Here is a 19283-nt window from a genome sequence, read left to right as displayed (position 1 = left end):
ATATACAAGTTCCATAAAAAATGTTACAATAATATTAAATTATAAGTGTGCAAGTAGAAACTTACACATTGCTTCCTCATAGTTTTTAAATGTGCAAGTAGAAACTTGTACATTGCTTCCTCATAGTTTTTAAGTGTGCAAGTGGAAACTTGTGTGTACATTGCTTTCTTATAGTTTTTAAGTGTGCAAGTAAGTAGAAGAAACCTGCACATTGCTTCCTCTATGAGGAAGCCTGTTTTTTTATGCATAATTATTAGTAGATATATATATATATATATATATATATATACATATATATAAACTAAAATATAAACGAAAAAAAATATAAACCATAATAAAAAATGAAAGTGATGATGAGTTTCTCAGGTAAGTTATTAATAAATGATTCGACCAATTAATTTTCAGCATCTGAACCTTCACGCGCAGTTTCTGCATCATTATTATTCTCTCCACGTTTCTTATTATTATTATTACTACGTTCTTTGGCTCTTCTTAACCACTTTTGGATTGCTTCTTCGCACTCTTTATTAGTAGAATTTGGGATGCTTTTTTTGACAGAACCTATAATATAAAAACAGGATAAAAAATAATTAGAAAATTGTAAATAGTATAATTGTAAATAGTAAAATTGTAAATAGTAATTGTATATTGTATATTTGATAATCTACGAAGGAAGAATGATTTTAATAAAATCGTTAAATAAAAGATAATCGGTAAATAAAAGATAATCTAAAAAACTACTTACCAATTATCAAATCCGCTAATTTTAATTTGTTAAAAGTTTTTTTGGCTCGCCTTCCCAACCAGCTATAGGTTGATGCAAGGTCATTTGTTATTAACATTTGCAAAGCTCTTTGAGTAAAATTTTGTACAGAACTTCCACCAATTTTTGCAAGTTCATTCATCTGTAAAATTCAAAATAAAAATAATAATCAACTAAAATTTCATTAATTGATAAAGTATATTTGTAAAACTGCAATAAATATGTAACATATATATGTGAAAATAACACATTCATAAAATATTACCGCAACGTTAAAATTTTTCTCGTCGTTTAGGTGTTCATCGACGCGGATTAGGTCTTCCTCGTCTTGTAACGGAAAATTAAACATTGTGAAGAATGAAGTTGTTGCTTCCTCCACTTCATGAGTCACCTTATTCGTAACAATACGATTAACCGATGTGGTTAATTCGTGAAGTGAATCTGTATATTGCCACATGCTGGCTTTGAAAAAATTTTGTTGGTGGATGATTTCTTTAAAATAATTTTCTGGAAAAGGTTTAATATATTTATTAATCGTGTCGAACATGTAATAATAATTTAATTTTATAATAAGATTAATAATAATTCTATCGAAAATAACTGTACATAAAATATATATTACTCGCAATCGCAAAATTTGCCTATTGCCCGAATTTTTTAATCAATGCAATATATAACTTAAATGTCCGTAACGCGTTTTGAGTACTTTATTTCGGCCACAACGCGTTGTGTTTTCCAACACTCAGTGGTCAAAATAAATATCCAGAACGTGTTGTGGACATTTAAACTTATCCATATCGCATTGGTTAAAAATTCGGGCAATGGGCAAATTTTGCAATTGCAAATAACATATACATACCACAGTTGTGTTTTATATGTACAGGACAACATTTACATTCTTGTTCATTAACATTCAATGGTTTATCGTTGTCATCTAAAGATTTATTACCTACAAAATTTACAAAAAATACATTATAAGCTTTTGCATTTTGTAAAGGTGCTTAATAGTTGTGATTAATAATTATATATCTCTACTTTTAAAAAAGGCGTGTTACCTGAGTGAATTTCGTTTGTATCGTAAAATTGAAGCCTCTTTTCCGCGATGCCGATTGGCTATCTCGATTGATTGCCGCGCCGCGTAGCTTGCTTCATCCCGTGAGGGACTGTCATCGCGGAGTGTGGCGAGTTTCGTGCGTGTAGTGCGTCGTGTGTGTCATGATGTGACAGCTCGCGTCGTGTCGCGAGGTTAATCGTCCCGCGTCGTGTCGCGATTATTATACTTATAATAGCATAATGTTAAAGCTAAATAACGCGCGCGAAGCGCGCGCGTCTGTTTTGTAGTGTCTAGTCCACTTTTAAAAAAGGCGTGTTACCTGAATGAATTTCGTTTGTATCGAAAAATTGAAGCCTCTTTTCCGCGATGCCGATTGGTTATCTCGATTGATTGCCGCGCCGTAGCTTGCTTCATCCCGTGAGGGATTGTCATCGCGGAGTGTGGCGAGTTTCGTGCGTGTAGTGCGTCGTGTGTGTCGTGATGTGACAGCTCGCGTCGTGTCGCGAGGTTAATCGTCCCGCGTCGTGTCGCGATTATTATATAATAGCATAGTGTTAAAGCTAAATAGCGCGCGCGAAGCGCGCGCGTCTGTAGTGTCTAGTATTACAAAAAATAATTTACCAATCGATAAATTTCTTTCAAATTTCTCATTTTGAATTCTATCGTTATTAGTAGATAGTAGCTTGACTCTTTTGTTTCGGCTTTCTTTTACTTATAAAAGTACTGGTGTCTGGAAGAAAACGTTAAGAACTAAATGATTGAATGTTTTTTGAATTTATAAAGTATTCGCGAATGTTTTCTTTTATCCCTAAAAATTTACGTTATACTTTTATTTTAAAAAGATTTTAAAAAGTAAAATAACGCCAGATACTACTATGTCTCTTCATTTATAAGATAATTAAATTTTAACAAAATTTATATAATGTAGCAAATAAATACATGCATACGAACCATTCGTTAAATGTGGAGGAGTCGGCAATTTAGTCGGCAATTTATTATTATCGTCTGATGATGATAGATTATCCTTATCAAATGAAGAGCCGAACGTTTTTTTTATTATTTCCCTTTTATTTCTGTCAGATTCTGTTTCATTCTGTTTAAATCTGTCAGAATTTACATCGGACGAATATTCCGCCCGTTTACACTTTTTTTCTGCTGTTGAATAATCATCTAAAACAAAATAAATATAACATGACGACAATGCAATAAATATATTTTTGGTTAATTGATACATAAGAACACAATAAGTAATATATTTACAAAAAGTTCCATTTCGTATAAGCCGAATAGGATATGAAGGCCAAGAAGTATCAAGTGCATCGTGATTTTTTACTGCAACTTTCAACTTGTCAGGTGTAAGCGTCGGCCAATAACATTTGTCATTTAGTATCCAACTTGATGGAACTACTTCAACACAATCTTCATCAGTGAAAATCAGAATAGTCCATGTCTTTGTCATTTTTCCTGCAAATTATTAACAATTTGTGTACGCAACTTCAAATCGATCATTTTAAATATTATATAAATATTTGGAATCAAGCCGTTAACAAACAGAAGGGAATTCAATTTTTTATCTTATCGTAAAATTTATTTGTTAGGTATATATATTCTCAGAACAATTGAATATTATAATAATATTCTTTGGAATATTATTCATCATTTTTAAAAATACTGAGAAGTTAATAAATTTAATATTTAAGAAATACATTTCTATTTTTATTAATTTTAATTGTAAAATATAAAAATAAATTGTAAAATGACATTTAAATAATCCTAAATTAAAATTTTTTTATATAGAAAAGTAAAATTATTAAAATCTATAAAATTCAATTAGACGCGGAATGAAGTAAGGGAAAAATAACAAATTTATCTTTAAAATGTAATCTTATACATTTATGCGATATTTCACTTATATTCCAACTTTGAAGATCGTTAACAACGTTATCAACTAAATATATACCCAAATCAGAAGAATTACATGGTTCATTATAAAAATCTTTTTTTGAATTATATTTATTTCCAATTATTACTATATTTTTATCGTTACTAGCAATATTTTTAATTAAAACAATGTCACCATTATTTAAACTACAACAATTATTTGGATCTTTTATTTTTAGAGTAAAATTAGAAAATACAATTTTTTCCCATTGACTAGTACACAAAAATTGATTTAAAGGTCCGTTATCATGTTTATTGAATAATTTGGGTTTCACATTCAAATTATTTTCTTCACTTAATTCTGCAAAATTTTCTTCATATATACGATTAACTATTTGTTGCAATAGTTTATCTTTTTTTCTAATATATCCTTTTATCTTTTGCATATGATTTTCAAAGGGATAGGTATGTATTCTTGTAACATTCCAAAGTTTTTTACATCATCGCATAAATGTAATAAGTTATGAATATTAATTGAACAATTATCTTTGCCATACAAAATTATATAACTTTTTACAAAATAATTAAGAAGAGAATTAGCGTAATCTAAATATCTAACATGATGGAGAGACGATAAAATAGTGACAGCTACATTTAAAGACATAAAATTGAGATAATTGTCTCGATTAAGTACAGATTTTAAAACAACAGGATCTGTGTACAATAAAAATTGTCTAAATTCTGTAGCTTTCCATCTTCTACTTTCTTCTAATGATCTAGGTGTACGATTAAATTCTAAAGGGATATTTTTAATTTGATTTATTAATAAACCAGAAATTTGTGTAATTTGTGCATGAGATAATTTTACTGATGGTTTACCAAAACACCACATACTCACTACAGCTTTTGTAACGCCTAAATCAATTAAATACATCGGCTCGACAGGAAAATCACGAATCATATCTAAATGTTCGATTAATTCAAGATCAGAAGTTTTTGAACTTGTGATGTTCTTCTTGAGATTTTGATCTAAATTCTAAATCGGTTTTATCACGGAATTTATTTAAATTCGAAAAACAAACTCTGCCGTTAATATAATCCCCTTCTATAACACATTTTGTACATGAATAATAACCGGTATGACCTTTTGTAAATTTAATAAACGCCTTAGCAGGTGTATCGCAAATAAAACCTTTAATTTTGAAGGAATAATTAAAACTTTTGTTCTCTTTATTTATTATGATACCGTGTGTTGACAAATCGATAACTTCGGCAATAAAATCTTTTAAAAATAAATTTGCTTCATCTGGCTTTTTTCCCCGTGATATATACCTACAATACCTACTTTATTACGATTTTCAACTAAACTACATAGTATTGGCCACAACTGCTGATTCGAACTTTTAAAAAGTGGTAAACCATCAATATTTATGTAAACTTCTATTTGTTGCAAATTTTTTAAAGATACAAATGAACATAATTTATGAATACAATTATTCAAACCAAAATGATAATAATGTCCTGGTTCAACAATCTTCAATGTATTTTTTCTAGGAGTTTTTAATAATACGCGAGCATCCGAAGGTAATTCATCATGTTCTGATTTTAAAATAGCTAATAATTCGTTAATTGCAACATGAGTAATTTTATTTTTCCAAGCCCAAGTAGCAAGTTGTGATCGTAGAGAACATTTATTGGTTGTATTATTGGAATTTTCATAATTATTAATTGATTTGTTATTAAATGATTCGTTATTCAAAGTGCTTTCATTAAAATCTATAATAAAATCATTATTAGATGTATCACTATCTGAACTCTCTAAACTTTCTAATATATTATTATAAAATTCAATATTATCAAAATTATTATCCAAATCAATGCAATTAAATTGTTCATTAATATTCGTTTTATTATTCAAATCATTATTATTTAAATATTGAGCAAAAGCTTGATCAGATTCAACTAAATTTATCGTAGAATCTGTACTAGCTTTTGCCTATAATATTTAGTTGCAGCAATTTTAGGCATACTCACTTATTTTCCAAGAATTTCCTAAAGGCAATACAACAGTCCTTAAGTGTGATCTTGTAAATTAACTGTACCAATGGTGTTGCGTAACCTTCCTCAATGGGTTTTTCAAAGCAACAGATCTTCCAGAGATATATAAAATAAAAAATGTTTTTAATTTATAGGATTTAAAAGTATTAATTTATTCTAAAAAAGATATAAAATAAGAATGAGTTTAGATGAAGCATATTCTACATTTTGAGTCAATGCGCTAAGTCAAATTGGGCTGCTTTCCAACAATGACACAGTGCGACATAGTATCATTCTATTGTCTTTCAATACCAGTGAACGGCAAAGATAAAATAATACTGTGTCATACTGTGTCGTTGCTGGAAAGCACTCATGATTAACAGGTTGTATGTACATACATACAATATGTGAAAATCTGAAATATGTATTATACATGAATGAATATTGTTAGTTCATTAAAAAGTTAGTTTATTTTATTAAAAATATCATCTAAAAATATAAATTAATTTTAGATGTAGCAAAATGTATATAGCGTATTCTACAATGAGACAGAAGTCAGCAATCAGAAGATATAAGCGAGTCATAAGCCTGTTTTAAAACATTCATAAGTTGGAACGCAGTTGTCATAATGAGACAGAAGTCAGCGCAATCAGAAGATATAAGCAAGTCATAAGCAATTATAAAGCATTCATAAGTTGGAACGCAGGTGTCATAAAAGATTGGCAAAAATTCAATCCTTGTCACTTATAGCTTATAGCTGCTTCTGTCTCATTGTAGAATAGGCTTATATATTTTATAAACATACATACAATTATATTTTCAAGCAGATTTTCAATATCGAAGTACAACACATACTTACATTTTTTCGTATCTGTGTATCCTCACAACCTTTAGGTCTGTTTCGATCCATTCGACAACCCGCGACACCGCTAACCGGATCAATCTCCGACGAGTCGTTCGTAATTCTTCGAAATACACCGCGTGTACCACACTTGGTTATTCTACACTATTTTTAAAATTATAATTGCGAATTATTATTGCGATAAGTAAATAAATATTATACGCTGCTTCTATTTTCTTGATAACGAAAAATATGTAATATCGTCATATAAAGTAAAATATTAACTTTTTAGGTTATAAGAATAAAAATCTGCTAAAATTATGTATTTATTAAATACATATATATAAATATACATATTCTTACATTTTTTTCGTATCTGTGTACCCTCACAACCTCTAGGTTTGTCCTGATCCGTTCGACAACCCGCGATACCGCTAACCGGATCAATCTTCGACGTATCGCACACCGCGTGTACCCGCACACTTAATATTCTACACTGCGACAATTGACACTACGTACGTACGTACGTATAGTCCGGGAGCCAGCTGCCATTTTAAGTGAATTATTTTAAGAAATCTGAGATTTTCGGCTAGTGTTCAATTCGGTCTGCTAATAAACGAAGTGAACGTCAGCTTCCATGGTAGCGGTGGGTGTTGCCGCGGCAGCCACCCACACACGTATAATTATAATAAAAATAAACCGACATAAAGAAAGCTGAGACTTTGTTTGTACGTTTATTATGATCTAAATAAACAGAAAATAATAGTCAGCTGACTTCATGGTGGGGGGTTGTACGTCAGCTTCTCGCCCAAACATGCGAAAAATATGCGCTGATTAAACTTATACTAAGAAAGCTGAAATTTGGGGAAGTTATAGTCAATTTTAACAGTTTCACGAAAATAATTGTCCGCTAAGTTTTTCGCGGTGGAAAAGTGCTCAGCTGACGACTGAAAGATACGGCGCATCGCTATGCGCGCGGGCGCGTGGCATCCTTCACTGCATCAGCTGAGCACTTTTCCACTGCGAAAACCTCAGTGGACAATTATTTTCGTGTAACTGTTACAGATAACTATAAGTTTACAAAGTTTTAGCTTTCTTGGTTTCAGATAACTTGATTTTTATTAATAAAACGGTGCGTATATGCGCGCGGGCGCGTTGCGCCTATCTCACGGCATCAGCTGCTTCTCTCTCACGCTAAATTATGCTATTGATTATATTCAAATATGTAATTATATTTAACGCATTTATTGACAAAAATAATTTTTGATTTACGTTTTTTTTTTTAAATACGTATGAGGTATGAGACATTTACTCTTCAGTCTTCCTCATCATCGTTCTCAAACTCTTGCTCGCTTTCGTGGTCGCTGTAATCTATATCGATCATCGGCGTCCGATCCTCATCATCTGTAAGCAAATCTAATAAGTAATATATTATTACATAAAAAATAATCGCATAAAAAAGTTTTAGTTTTATAATTTTAATACATATATAATATAATAATATAATAACGCAAGAGCAAAATTTTGAAATTAATTAGAATATTATTTATAAAAAGTGTTCACATTATAATAAAAAATTGTTTTAATTGTTTCTAAATTGTATTTTTAAATTAAAAACAAAACTAATCTAAAAATTACACTTGAATAAAGAAATAGTGAAGTATAATTCTGACCTGCAGTACTTTTTTTTTCTTCCTCGATGGTAATATCGCCAAGAGAAGGGGGTAGCTGATCGCCGTCGAACCATTTGAACAAAAATTTGTTGTCCTCTTCTCTCCAGCCGTAATCAGTCGGGTGCAATTCAGTTGGAACAGCAAGATGTGCATGGGCCCAAATATTAGCGATGTACGTCGTCCCAAGCAAATGTTGGTGCAGTTCGATTTTGCAAGGCGGTAGAGCTGACCCGTCTATATTTTTTGCTGGCAGACGAAATATGTCATCGTTGCCCAGGTAGTCGCTGCCGGACCCAGGGACGTTGTGGTGGGAGCAAAAGGAAGCCTTTCAAACTATAAACCGTTTACGGATATACCTGTAGCGACGGTCCTCTTAGTCAGCTGGGCTACAATTGTATTCGATCATAAAACTCCGGTGTTTATGAGCGTGTAGCCGAGACGAGGAAATACATCTCTGTATTCATAAATATTTACTTCTGGCATTTGCATGTGTAAATGTTTATTATTTATAATATTATATATACGTATTTACTGTTTATATTGTCATATATACATATTTAAGGGTATAATTGAGCGTCAGAGATAAGCAACTGAGTGCGATAGGCGCAACGCGCCCGCGTGCATATACGCACTGTTTCATTAATAAAAATCTAGTTATCTGAAACCAAGAAATTTGTAAACTTATAGTTATCTGTAACAGTTACACGAAAATAATTGTCCGCTGAGGTTTTCGCAGTGGAAAAGTGCTCAGCTGATGCAGTAAAGGATGCCACGCGCCCGCGCGCATAGCGATGCGCCGTATCTTTCAGTCGTCAGCTGAGCACTTTTCCACCGCGAAAAGCTCAGCGGACAATTATTTTCGTGAAACTGTTAAAGTCGACTATCACTTCCCCAAATTTCAGCTTTCTTCGTATAAGTTTACTCAGCGCATATTTTTCGCATGTTTGGGCGGGAAGCTGACGTACAACCCCCCACCATGAAGTCAGCTGACTACTATTTTCCGTTTATTTAGATCATAATAAACGTACAAACAAATTCTTAGCTTTCTTTATGTCTGTTCTTTTTTTATTATAATTATACGTGTGTGGGTGGCTGCCGCGGCAACACCCACCGCAAATGCGCAAGCTGACGTTCACTTCGTTTAGTAGCAATACTAAATGAACCATACAGCAAAATCTTAGGTTTCTTAATTTTGGTCATAAAAAATGGCAGCTGGATCCCGGACTAGTATACCTGCATGCCTCTCTGCGAGCAGCAACGTGATGCAGGTGAAATTATAACTGAGTAGCCCAGAAATGGACAATAGACCAAGGGTGAACCGGTACGATACACGAGTAACACGAGTAAGGCACGAGCGCGCTCATCCCTGCACAAGCCTGCCAAATCAAGTCACGTGATCGCGCTCGACCAATCCGCGCAAGACTCGTTAATTATTACACGCCCGGGCCATGGTATCTGCACGCGTATGATCACGCCATAAAAAAAGACTGCTACGCATACTATTATAAACATATTATAGACATGACGACGGAAAAGTTAAAATGCTTTACGTGACGGGAGAGTAACGCTATGCTTTACAAAACTCATTTTTGTGACAAAAAATATGGATATAATAATAAATCCAAAATAAGTCCATATACAAATGTCCAATGGATGTACAGTATATATTCATAAATTAGTTATATAAAGGGGATCTCAAATGGATGTCCAATGGACGTCCCTCTTTATTAGTCCAATGTACATCCTTATATGGATGTACAATGGACAACCTTATTATGTCCATGGACGTATGGTAGTAAAATAAACGTCCATAAGATGTACGGTGCTATTTGGGAAAAATGTGCAAGTTTCTACTTGCTCACTTAAACAAGTTTCTACTTGCACACTTAAAAACTATGAGAAAACAATGTACAAGTTTCCACTTGCACACTTAAAAACTATGAGGAAGCAATGTACAAGTTTCTACTTGCACATTTAAAAACTATGAGAAAGCAATGTGTAATTTTCTACTTGCACACTTAAAAACTATGAGGAAGCAATGTGCAAGTTTCTACTTGCACACTTTTTTTATGAATAGAGTATCATTAAAGATACTTACACATTTTTTAAGCAGAAATCGTTACACATTTTTTAAACAGAAATCGGTAACTCTCTCACCGATTCTCGCAAAATTTAAAACAACTTTCTTTTAATAATACTCTATATAAAATTACATGTGCATCTTATACACTTTTTATGCAGAAATCGGTAATCCCTTCACCGATCCTCGCCAAATTCACTAACAATCTTCCTTTAAAATGATACTCTATCCATCAAATAACTTAAGGTACAGACCGGATCGAGGCGAATCGGATCAATATAAGTTTAAAGACAGTTTTTGTTAGTGTTTTTTTTTCAAACGAGCTATTTTATTGTGCTAATTAGTAATCCGATTCGCCTCGGTCTACCCTATATATTTTTAAGGCAGAAATCGGTAACCCTTTCACAATCTTCGCGAAATTCAAAACAACCTTCCTTTAATGATACGTTCTATATATACGATTACATGTATAATTTGTACACTTTTTAGGCAAAAATCGGTAACCCCTTCACCAATCATTGCCAAATTCAACACCAACCTACCTTTAATGATACTCTATCCATAAAAAAAAATTAAGCTCGATATCTCAAAATTTGCGAAAATTAGGGCAATCATATAGATTTTTTAGATAAAAATCGGTAACCCTTTCATTATTAGCAATTTTTATTAATTCTATTATATTCTTCAGTTTTTTCTACCCCTATTTTATATATAATTTTTTAAAATTCAGTTTCTGAGTTATAGAAATTTTGGTAAATTTGGCTGCTTTTTTAAACAGAAATTGGTAACCCCTTTATTATTAGCATTTTTTATTAATTCTATTATATTCTTCAGTTTTTTCTACCTCTATTTCATATATAATTTGTTAAGATTTGGTTAATTAGTTCTGGAGTTATAGAAATTTCGGTAAATTTGGCACATACACACACACACACACACACACACAATAATACAGACATTTTTTTAAAATTGCAATTTTTCGACGTTTTAGAACATTCTGAACACATTCAGAAAAACAAACAAAAAAAAATTTTTTTTTACGAAAACAAAGCTTCCTCTATGAGGAAGCAAAAAAATTATGTACCTGATCTGAAATTGCACGGTCTTTATGCGCCAATAGAGAGTGCTGTTATATATTTGAGCGCTTATTCCCACAGCTTGGTGTTAAATTACACCAATAATCCAGCTGAGAAGCGTTTAATTCGATAATCTGCAAAGAAATTGGCGGAAAACGAGGTTCCTATAATGCTAGAGTTACTGCAGCAGTTCTGCAACATAATACGCAGCAAGTTTTTACAGAAGTGCATCAAGGCATGGATAAAAGTGTTCCTGCTGTTGTCGAGAAACTGGAGACGCGACGACAAATAAAAGTGGCGAAAACCAAAGAATCTCGAGCAATAGATGAAAGGCAAAAGATGATGATGTATTGGAACAACTTCGGCAAAATCATATGGAGAAGTTGTTAGAAAATGCAAAACAATGGAAACAGATAGAACGAGATACAACAGATCAAGGTGAATCTGAGTTATGGTTATCACTAAGACGTGAAATGTTGACAGCATCCAATTTTGAAATAGTATGTCGTATGAGACCGACAACATCTTGCTCGACAATGGTAAAAAATATTTTGTACCCTATGGCCGTTAATACTGCTGCTATGAAATATGGCCCCGATCGAGAAGAATCAGCGAGGAAAGAGTTATCCGCAAAACTGAACAAAGATATAAAACCTTACGGATTATTTATTGATTATGAAAATCCATTTTTGGGTGCTTCTGCAAATGGACTAATAGATGAAAATGGTCTGGTAGAAATTAAATGTCCTTTGTCAGCTGAATTTAACAGCAGAAGAACCCATACAGACATTGGCTCCCGTAAAAGGCATTTTTGATAATAAAAAATCCAGATAAAATGAATCGAAACCATATCGATTCTTTTATCAGATACAAGGACAATTGAATATATCGCAACGAGAATATTGCATTTTTGCCATACGGACACCAAAAAGCATGAAAATAGTGCATGAAAATAGAGACAAAGCTTTTTGGAAGACTGAAATGCTACCTAAGCTAATACGTTTCTATATGATGAATGTATGCTTTTGGAGATCTTGGATAGTCGGCATAATAGGCATATGCCAATTAGAAATCCTAAATATATTATAGAAGCGAAGGAAGAAGCAGGGAAAAAAATAAAGGGTCGAAAAAGTATTCGGCAAAATGAAGTAAAAAGCGATAATGTCATGACAGAAGAATATGACATTTCGTCGACGGAAGCAGCAAGTCCAACTGTTACAGTCATTCAAAATATGGAGCAGGATGATGATTGCATTATTGTTGGCATAAGCAACAAAGGAGATCTAACTGAAGATGATAAGGCAAGACATAAAAAAGTTCTTGATGAGACTATTGCTTCCGTCGATCGAATTGGTGCAAAATAATGTTTTGCCTATACACAGCAAACTAAGTGACGAATCGTTAGATCGATTCTTGCGCGTTGTAAGAGAAACAACTCATTTTAAAACGCAAAGTGTTCAATATTTAGAGTTTCCTCATATACTAGAAGCAAGTCGCAGCGATAAAAGCCTTGCAGATAATTGGAGGGAACTGTAGCGATCATTGGCGATGTATATTTTTTGATGGCACAAAACTTCACGTATATGACAGTTTACCTGGCAGTACGTACAATAAATTAGTAGCCAAAGAAAAAAATTATATACAACTTTGATATTCAAAGATAAGCCAAAATGATATTATTTTTGAAAAAGTTCAAGCACAACCTGATGGAACATGTTGTGGAATTTACACCGCAGCTTTCGCCACAACTGTAGCCTTAGGAGACGATCCTTGTAATGAAAAATATTCCAAGAACGTAAAGTGCATGAGACAACACTTTATGAAAATTATAAAGGGCAATAAACTGCTACCTTTTCCACAAGGATAAAAATTTGTAATTTATTGAAAATAATAATTATAGAAAATTGTAACATTGTGATAATAAAAAAATACTATTGAGATGAAACATGCCTCAACGAATAAAACGTTTCTGACATACATACTAACTGATTATAAATGCGAGAAACGTCTATTCGGGCAGTACTAATTGTCAAACAAACCAGAAGCGTCTCATTTGACGCTACTGGAAAATGAAACTGCCAGAGGTGTCTATTCGGACGGTACTGATTGTAAAAAATATCAGAAGCGTCTGACCTGACGGTACTGGCGAACTAAATGCCTGAGGCGTGTATTCGGACGGTACTGATTGTAAAAAAAGTCAGAAGCATCTGATCTGAAAGTACTGGCAAATAAAACTGCCAGAGGCGTCTATTCGGACGGTACTAATTGTAAAAAAAATCAGAAGCGTCTGATCTCACGGTACTGGCAAATAAAACTGCCAGAGGCGTTTATTCGGACGGTACTGATTGTAAAAAAAATCAGAAGCGTCTGATCTGACGGTACTGGTTATCATAATTATATTATCAAATAAAAGTAATAAATGATAGTATAAGAAGTATATTACTTTTTTACTATCATAGTATTTACCCAGTCGACACAGAGCATTAGTTACATCGCATCTATATTATAATTTTGCATTCAACAATATAAATGTAATATAACAACGTGTGCACGTTATATTACATTTTTATCGTTGAATGTGCAAACATAGATGCATGAATGTAACTAATGCTTTGTGTCGATTGGGTATATTGTCGGAGAAACGAAAGAAATATATATAGTTGCGTTTCACGGGAATGGGCGTTGGAGGAGCCCATTCTATATTCACAATACAAAATTTTGTATTATTCTCTTAGTACACAAAATGTATACTTTCAATATGTACTGTTATATATTTCAATTTTTATTACAAATATATAAACCGTACGTCGTATACTTTGTGTATATCATTGACTCACAATAATATTTATATTCATGATGAACTCAATAAAATAGTAAGTAAACGAAAAAAAAGAGGTAAAAAAATAACATTTATGAACATTGCATTTATGCAATGTAATAATCATGTTTCCCATATCTAAATATAATACAGCAATATAATATATTTCTATAAATAATAACATTGCGTATTGTTATGTATACACGAACACACATATACTCACACATAGTGTATAATAATTATTACTTGTGAGTAAATACTACATATACATAGCACATATGCATGTGTCGTTTATATATACATATTCTTTGATCTATCTTTGATCTATTGTCTGCAAAAACTTTTAGTCGTGGTCTACAATACGTGGAGTAAGCGTGGAGTAAGAAGTAAGAGTACTTAAGTGTAACGTAAACTATAGCTAATGCGCGCATATATCATGCGTGAAACGGACCGCAGCTTAAATCAACTGATGCTGTCGAGAAGCAAGGCTGATAATGATCTCGGCATATGAATCGCCGGTATAGCCGGTATAGCGGCGAGCGCGTGCCAGGGCGATTAGGATATTTCGCGCGACTCCAAATATTCGGATTTTACTGTTTCACTATACTATAAAGACTAACAATAGTTATTTGTGTAACAAGTGAGGTAAGATGAAAATTCCCGGGTGCGGTTACCGCACTCGCCTTCGGCTCGTGCGTAAACTCCGCACCCGGGAATTTTCATCTTTACACACGACTTACACTCCCTACTTTATGTTGCAAGTGCTTGGAAAGTGGTCTATCACGCACGCGTAGCGTGCGTAATGGGGCACTTTCCATGCACGTGTTGCATAAATAAATTTTACTATCTAAAGTATTTCAGTCATGTTTTCATTACTGAAGTAAGAAATAAAATATATAAAAATTTTTCCTTATTAGTTTTAGAAATTTTTAATTAGACTTGCATTTATAAAGAGTTATGTATTATATATTGGGTAACTGGGGGGAATATGCCACTCGTTATGTTTAACAAAGCTACAGCTAGGAGCGTTGTTGTAAATACTGTGAAATTGTTAAAAATATTATATCTGACATTTTGCCCAAGTTTTACTTACTTCCTGTCAGTATTATAATTTTTATGGAGTAAGTACAGTATGACAAGTATGACAACGTGCTTTTTAGAATTTTCTTAGTGTTTTATTGAAATTGTAATAAAAATATTCTTTTACATGTTTTTAGACAAGAATGCCCTTCTAAAGTTGAATTACTATATACATGTTTGTATATGTGGCTATACGTTACATTTACGTTTATATTTACAAATTTTAATTTTTATATTTATAAATAAATATATATATATATATATATATATATTTAAAATTTATAAATATAAATATTGCAATTATAATTAATTAAAAAAATATTTATAAACATAAAAACTAAAATTTGTAAATGTAATGTATAGAAATCCCCGTTCTGGCAAATTTGCTCTTATATTAAAAAAAGTCTTACATTAAAAATCTTTACTTTAGCATAATAGTATTTAAATTTAATATTTAAATGCATAACAATAATTACATATTAACTATATCGAGAAAAAAAGTAGTTCATGATGTTCTTTTTACTCTAATTAAATTTATATTAGCTATTAATGTTTATAAGCGGCCACGAGCAACAACAAAGAGATATTGGATTAAAATAAAAACAATTTCTTAAATAAACAATACACATGGTTAACGTTTCGACTGTACTTAGTCTTCTTCAGAACGGATTACTAGGGTAGACCGGGGACAAAAGTAACAGGGTACAGTTGTAACATCGTGAATATTTCTTAAACTATAAAAGGTACGTGTGTATGACCGCGAGGCGAGATTCGCTAGATAGAGCGGCATTTGTTCCTTAGTTCATTGCCGCCCCTCGCGGAACGTGCACGTGTGCAGGAGAAAAAGTTACTTTTTTCCTTCCTGAAGTAAGTTTTCTTACGTGCATAAAATCTGAAATATTTTTCTTTTTTTATGCCGAAGGTATAAGGTTTTATTTTTATATGTTTTAGTGATTATTTATGTTGATGATTTGCATAATACGATTGACTTTCATCCAGATATTTATGTAAAAAATTTACTTCAAATCATAAAATATCATTAGGGGACAATTGTAACATTAATGCCTGGGGACAGTTATTGTAGCGTTACAATTGTCCCCGTTGCTCGGGGACAACTTCAACTTAACCTAACCCTTTAAATATATATATGATAATAAATAATCTTTTAGTTGAGAAAACAGTATTATTTGTTTTTGTTTGCTATAATGTAAAAATACTGATATTGTCATGTAATAAATTATTTTATCATTAAAGTTACATTTTTTATAGAAAATTCGTAAGATTGATTACATAAACCTACTAAATAACCATTATTTTGTTTATAGATGATGTGGTACAATCGTTCCCCTCTGCTGTTACAATTGTCCCGGGGGTTGGGACGGTTGTAACAGTATTCCTCATATTCTTTAAACAATAATAACTTTTTTTTCTAGTTACATTACTGAATTCAACACAAGAAAATTTTGTAGTCAAATAAATTCTACACTTAAAAAGGTACAGGTCTTTTTTACGTAGATATTATACTTAAACTCAAAATGTTACTTTTGTCCCCGGTCTACCCTACGATAGAAGAAGATAAATATAAAAAAACATGATAATTAATGTTCAAGTTTACATACTAAAACGTTAAACATTAGTCTAGACTAAAACATTAAACATAATCACCTAATAATATAAACAAAGTAAACAATAATCTAATTAAATCACAAATATAAAAACGCCGGAATAATCGAATAAAACCATAACAAGAGATAAATTTATATTTATATTGAGAAGTGGTAAAATCTCTTCCGTCAGGAAAAGAATGTAAAGAATTATTAACGGAGGTATTTTGATTTAAAAGATCTTTAAAATATATGTATATTTTTCAGGAAATTTTTATAAGGAAACGAAGAAAGTGAATAACGTTAAACTTTGCATGTTTTCTTCACCTTATTTTAAAAATTCATTTTTATTTTTTAAGTAACAAAAATGCTCTTCTTTTCTGTTATATTCTGGTCACCATAAATAACAGACGGTGTAAATAATTCTAGCTGTTCTAGGTATCTGAATTAAACGCAAAAAGCTAAAATTTTCTTAATCAGAAGAAGTATATGTGGCTATCGTCTGAACTAGAACTAAACCAATATTTCCATTCTAGGTTCTAAGCGGCCTTTTTATCAAAAATATTATTAATCCTATCTTAAAATTGCCGTGTTAAGTCGATAGTCGAATTTATTGTTGCCTTTTTACCGCGATGCTGATTGGTTATCTCGATTGATTGCCGCGCCGTAGCTTGCTTCATCCCGTGAGGGACTGTCATCGCGGAGTGTGGCGAGTTTCGTGCGAGCTTCGTGCGTGTAGTGCGTCGTGTGTGTGTCGTGATGTGACAGCTCTCGAGGTTAATCGTCCCGCGTCGTGTCGCGAGGTTAATATTATTATTAATGTGATCTCTCATCATTATTATAAATATAAAATCTTTAATTCTGAATTTCGGTCGCGTCACGCAAGGATCGAAGTGCCACGCGAAATATCAGTGGATCGGAGATAGGTATTATAGTGACAGTCGTGATCGTTATTATGTTTACGCGAGCGTTACTTCTGTATAGTAATTCACGATAATTTAATTAATCAGATAAATTTTTTGACAGCTAGATCAAATATTTATCAGGTTATCGTGGTTATGTGAAGAAGTTCTCAACATGTGATTAATGAAAAAAAAGTAAAGAAGAAGAAATCGGAGAGGGTGTCGTGTTATACTACATAATCACCAAGAAATGGAAAGATCACATATAGATTATTTTGTTTGTGGTAAGATTATTATATATATGTATGTATATTACGTATCTATGCTGATATATATATATATATATATACATATATATATATATATATGTTATTATATTACGTACTATTATTAAAATCAATAAAATTACCAATTTTATCACATGATATAATATTATAATACAATAACGTAACAATGTATATACAGGGTGTGCTATTTTAAATAGGGAAATCTAAAAAAATATGGAAGATGTGGAAAAACGTTTTAGACAAAAGTTGTAGGATATCAAGGAAGTCAAATAATGGTAAAACTAATTTTCAAAAAATCGTTATATAAAGGTCATCGTTATTTTTTTATACAGAATTGTATAATTTTTTTTTTTTATAATATGATTCTTCTAATTATTCTACATATAAAGGTATTAAGGTAGAGTTATCAAAATAGTTTACGAAATATTTCATATTTTATTCTGGTACTTTTTGACATAAAATATAAAATATCTCGTAAACTATTCATTTTTTGGTAACTGTACTTTAACACTTTTATGTACAGAATAATAAGATGAATCAATTGGTGCAAAGAAAACGTATTGTTACTTTGCAAAAAAGATAATTATTGTAGTTTATATAAAGCAATTAAACTTTAACTTTTTATTATACAGTTACATCGAATAATTTTGGAAACAGAGAGAGAAAGAAGAGAATAGAAAGCTTCGTACTTCGGGCCTAAGCAGAATGGCTGTCTTGACAGTGTTTTATGCCTTAAGTCTTTGTCTTATGTAACGCACAATACTGTACAGTATTGTGGCATAAAACTCAGGGCATAAAACACTGTCAAGACAGCCATTCTGCTTAGGCTCTACGAAACTGTCAACAATGTTTAAGACTTGAGAGTCTTGAGAACACAAGACAGTATTGTGCGTTACGAAAGACAAAGAATTAAAGCATAAAACATTGTCTTAAAATTATAAGTCAGCCATTCTGCTCAAGCCCTTCCTTAGAAGATTGAAATGCCTTCAGTGACTCATAGAAAACTTTATTTAATAGGTAAGCAGGGAATATAAAGTTAAATTGTTTCATTTATTACTTATATCTGTTTATATGTGACATATGAGATTACAAGGATAACTATGTTTTGATATTAACTATTCACACTTGAAATCTAGCTACCGTTATGTAAACTTTAGATTTTCACTACGAGTAATGAATATAGAAAC

General features: G+C 31.9%; 2 protein-coding genes and 1 long non-coding RNA gene across 3 annotated transcripts; 1 reads left to right on the top strand and 2 right to left on the bottom strand.

Annotated features, from left to right (window-relative positions):
• Positions 1-337: 337 nt before the first annotated feature.
• Positions 338-1707, bottom strand: LOC112464110. Its single transcript, XM_025030908.1, has 4 exons — positions 1623-1707; positions 1029-1270; positions 746-905; positions 338-561 (listed from the first exon to the last, which is right to left on the bottom strand). The coding sequence occupies exons 2-4, from the start codon at positions 1218-1220 to the stop codon at positions 395-397; spliced, it is 519 nt and encodes a 172-aa protein (XP_024886676.1). The 5' UTR covers positions 1221-1270; positions 1623-1707; the 3' UTR covers positions 338-394.
• A 713-nt stretch (positions 1708-2420) lies between these two features.
• Positions 2421-6787, bottom strand: LOC112464112. The gene is made up of 5 exons (XM_025030910.1): positions 6595-6787; positions 5733-5848; positions 3078-3281; positions 2769-2987; positions 2421-2547 (listed from the first exon to the last, which is right to left on the bottom strand). Exons 3-5 carry the CDS (start codon positions 3274-3276, stop codon positions 2486-2488), a joined length of 480 nt encoding a protein of 159 aa, XP_024886678.1. The 5' UTR covers positions 3277-3281; positions 5733-5848; positions 6595-6787; the 3' UTR covers positions 2421-2485.
• Positions 6788-17809: 11022 nt separating this feature from the next.
• LOC112464109 lies at positions 17810-18291 on the top strand. Its single transcript, XR_003041872.1, has 3 exons — positions 17810-17833; positions 17934-18093; positions 18275-18291. It is a non-coding gene; the product is annotated as an uncharacterized LOC112464109 (long non-coding RNA).
• Positions 18292-19283: the final 992 nt, after the last annotated feature.

This window comes from Temnothorax curvispinosus, unplaced genomic scaffold, assembly GCF_003070985.1.
Source record: "Temnothorax curvispinosus isolate PA1 unplaced genomic scaffold, ASM307098v1 QBEX01013925.1, whole genome shotgun sequence".
Classification (NCBI taxonomy): Eukaryota; Metazoa; Arthropoda; class Insecta; order Hymenoptera; family Formicidae; genus Temnothorax; species Temnothorax curvispinosus.
This window is presented reverse-complemented; position numbering and strand designations above follow the sequence as displayed.

Bases quoted from the DNA above. Each gene is read 5' to 3' on its own strand.
- LOC112464110 (XM_025030908.1), bottom strand. From the start codon at position 1,220: ATGTGGCAATATACAGATTCACTTCACGAATTAACCACATCGGTTAAT. The intron at 906-1,028 runs GTAATATTTTAT...TGAATTTTACAG, and splicing joins AGAAAAATTTTAACGTTGCG to ATGAATGAACTTGCAAAAAT. The intron at 562-745 runs GTAAGTAGTTTT...TTTATATTATAG, and splicing joins ATTAGCGGATTTGATAATTG to GTTCTGTCAAAAAAAGCATC.
- LOC112464112 (XM_025030910.1), bottom strand. From the start codon at position 3,276: ATGACAAAGACATGGACTATTCTGATTTTCACTGATGAAGATTGTGTT. The intron at 2,988-3,077 runs GTAAATATATTA...ATTTTGTTTTAG, and splicing joins TATACGAAATGGAACTTTTT to ATGATTATTCAACAGCAGAA. The intron at 2,548-2,768 runs GTTCGTATGCAT...GTTTTCTTCCAG, and splicing joins TCCTCCACATTTAACGAATG to ACACCAGTACTTTTATAAGT.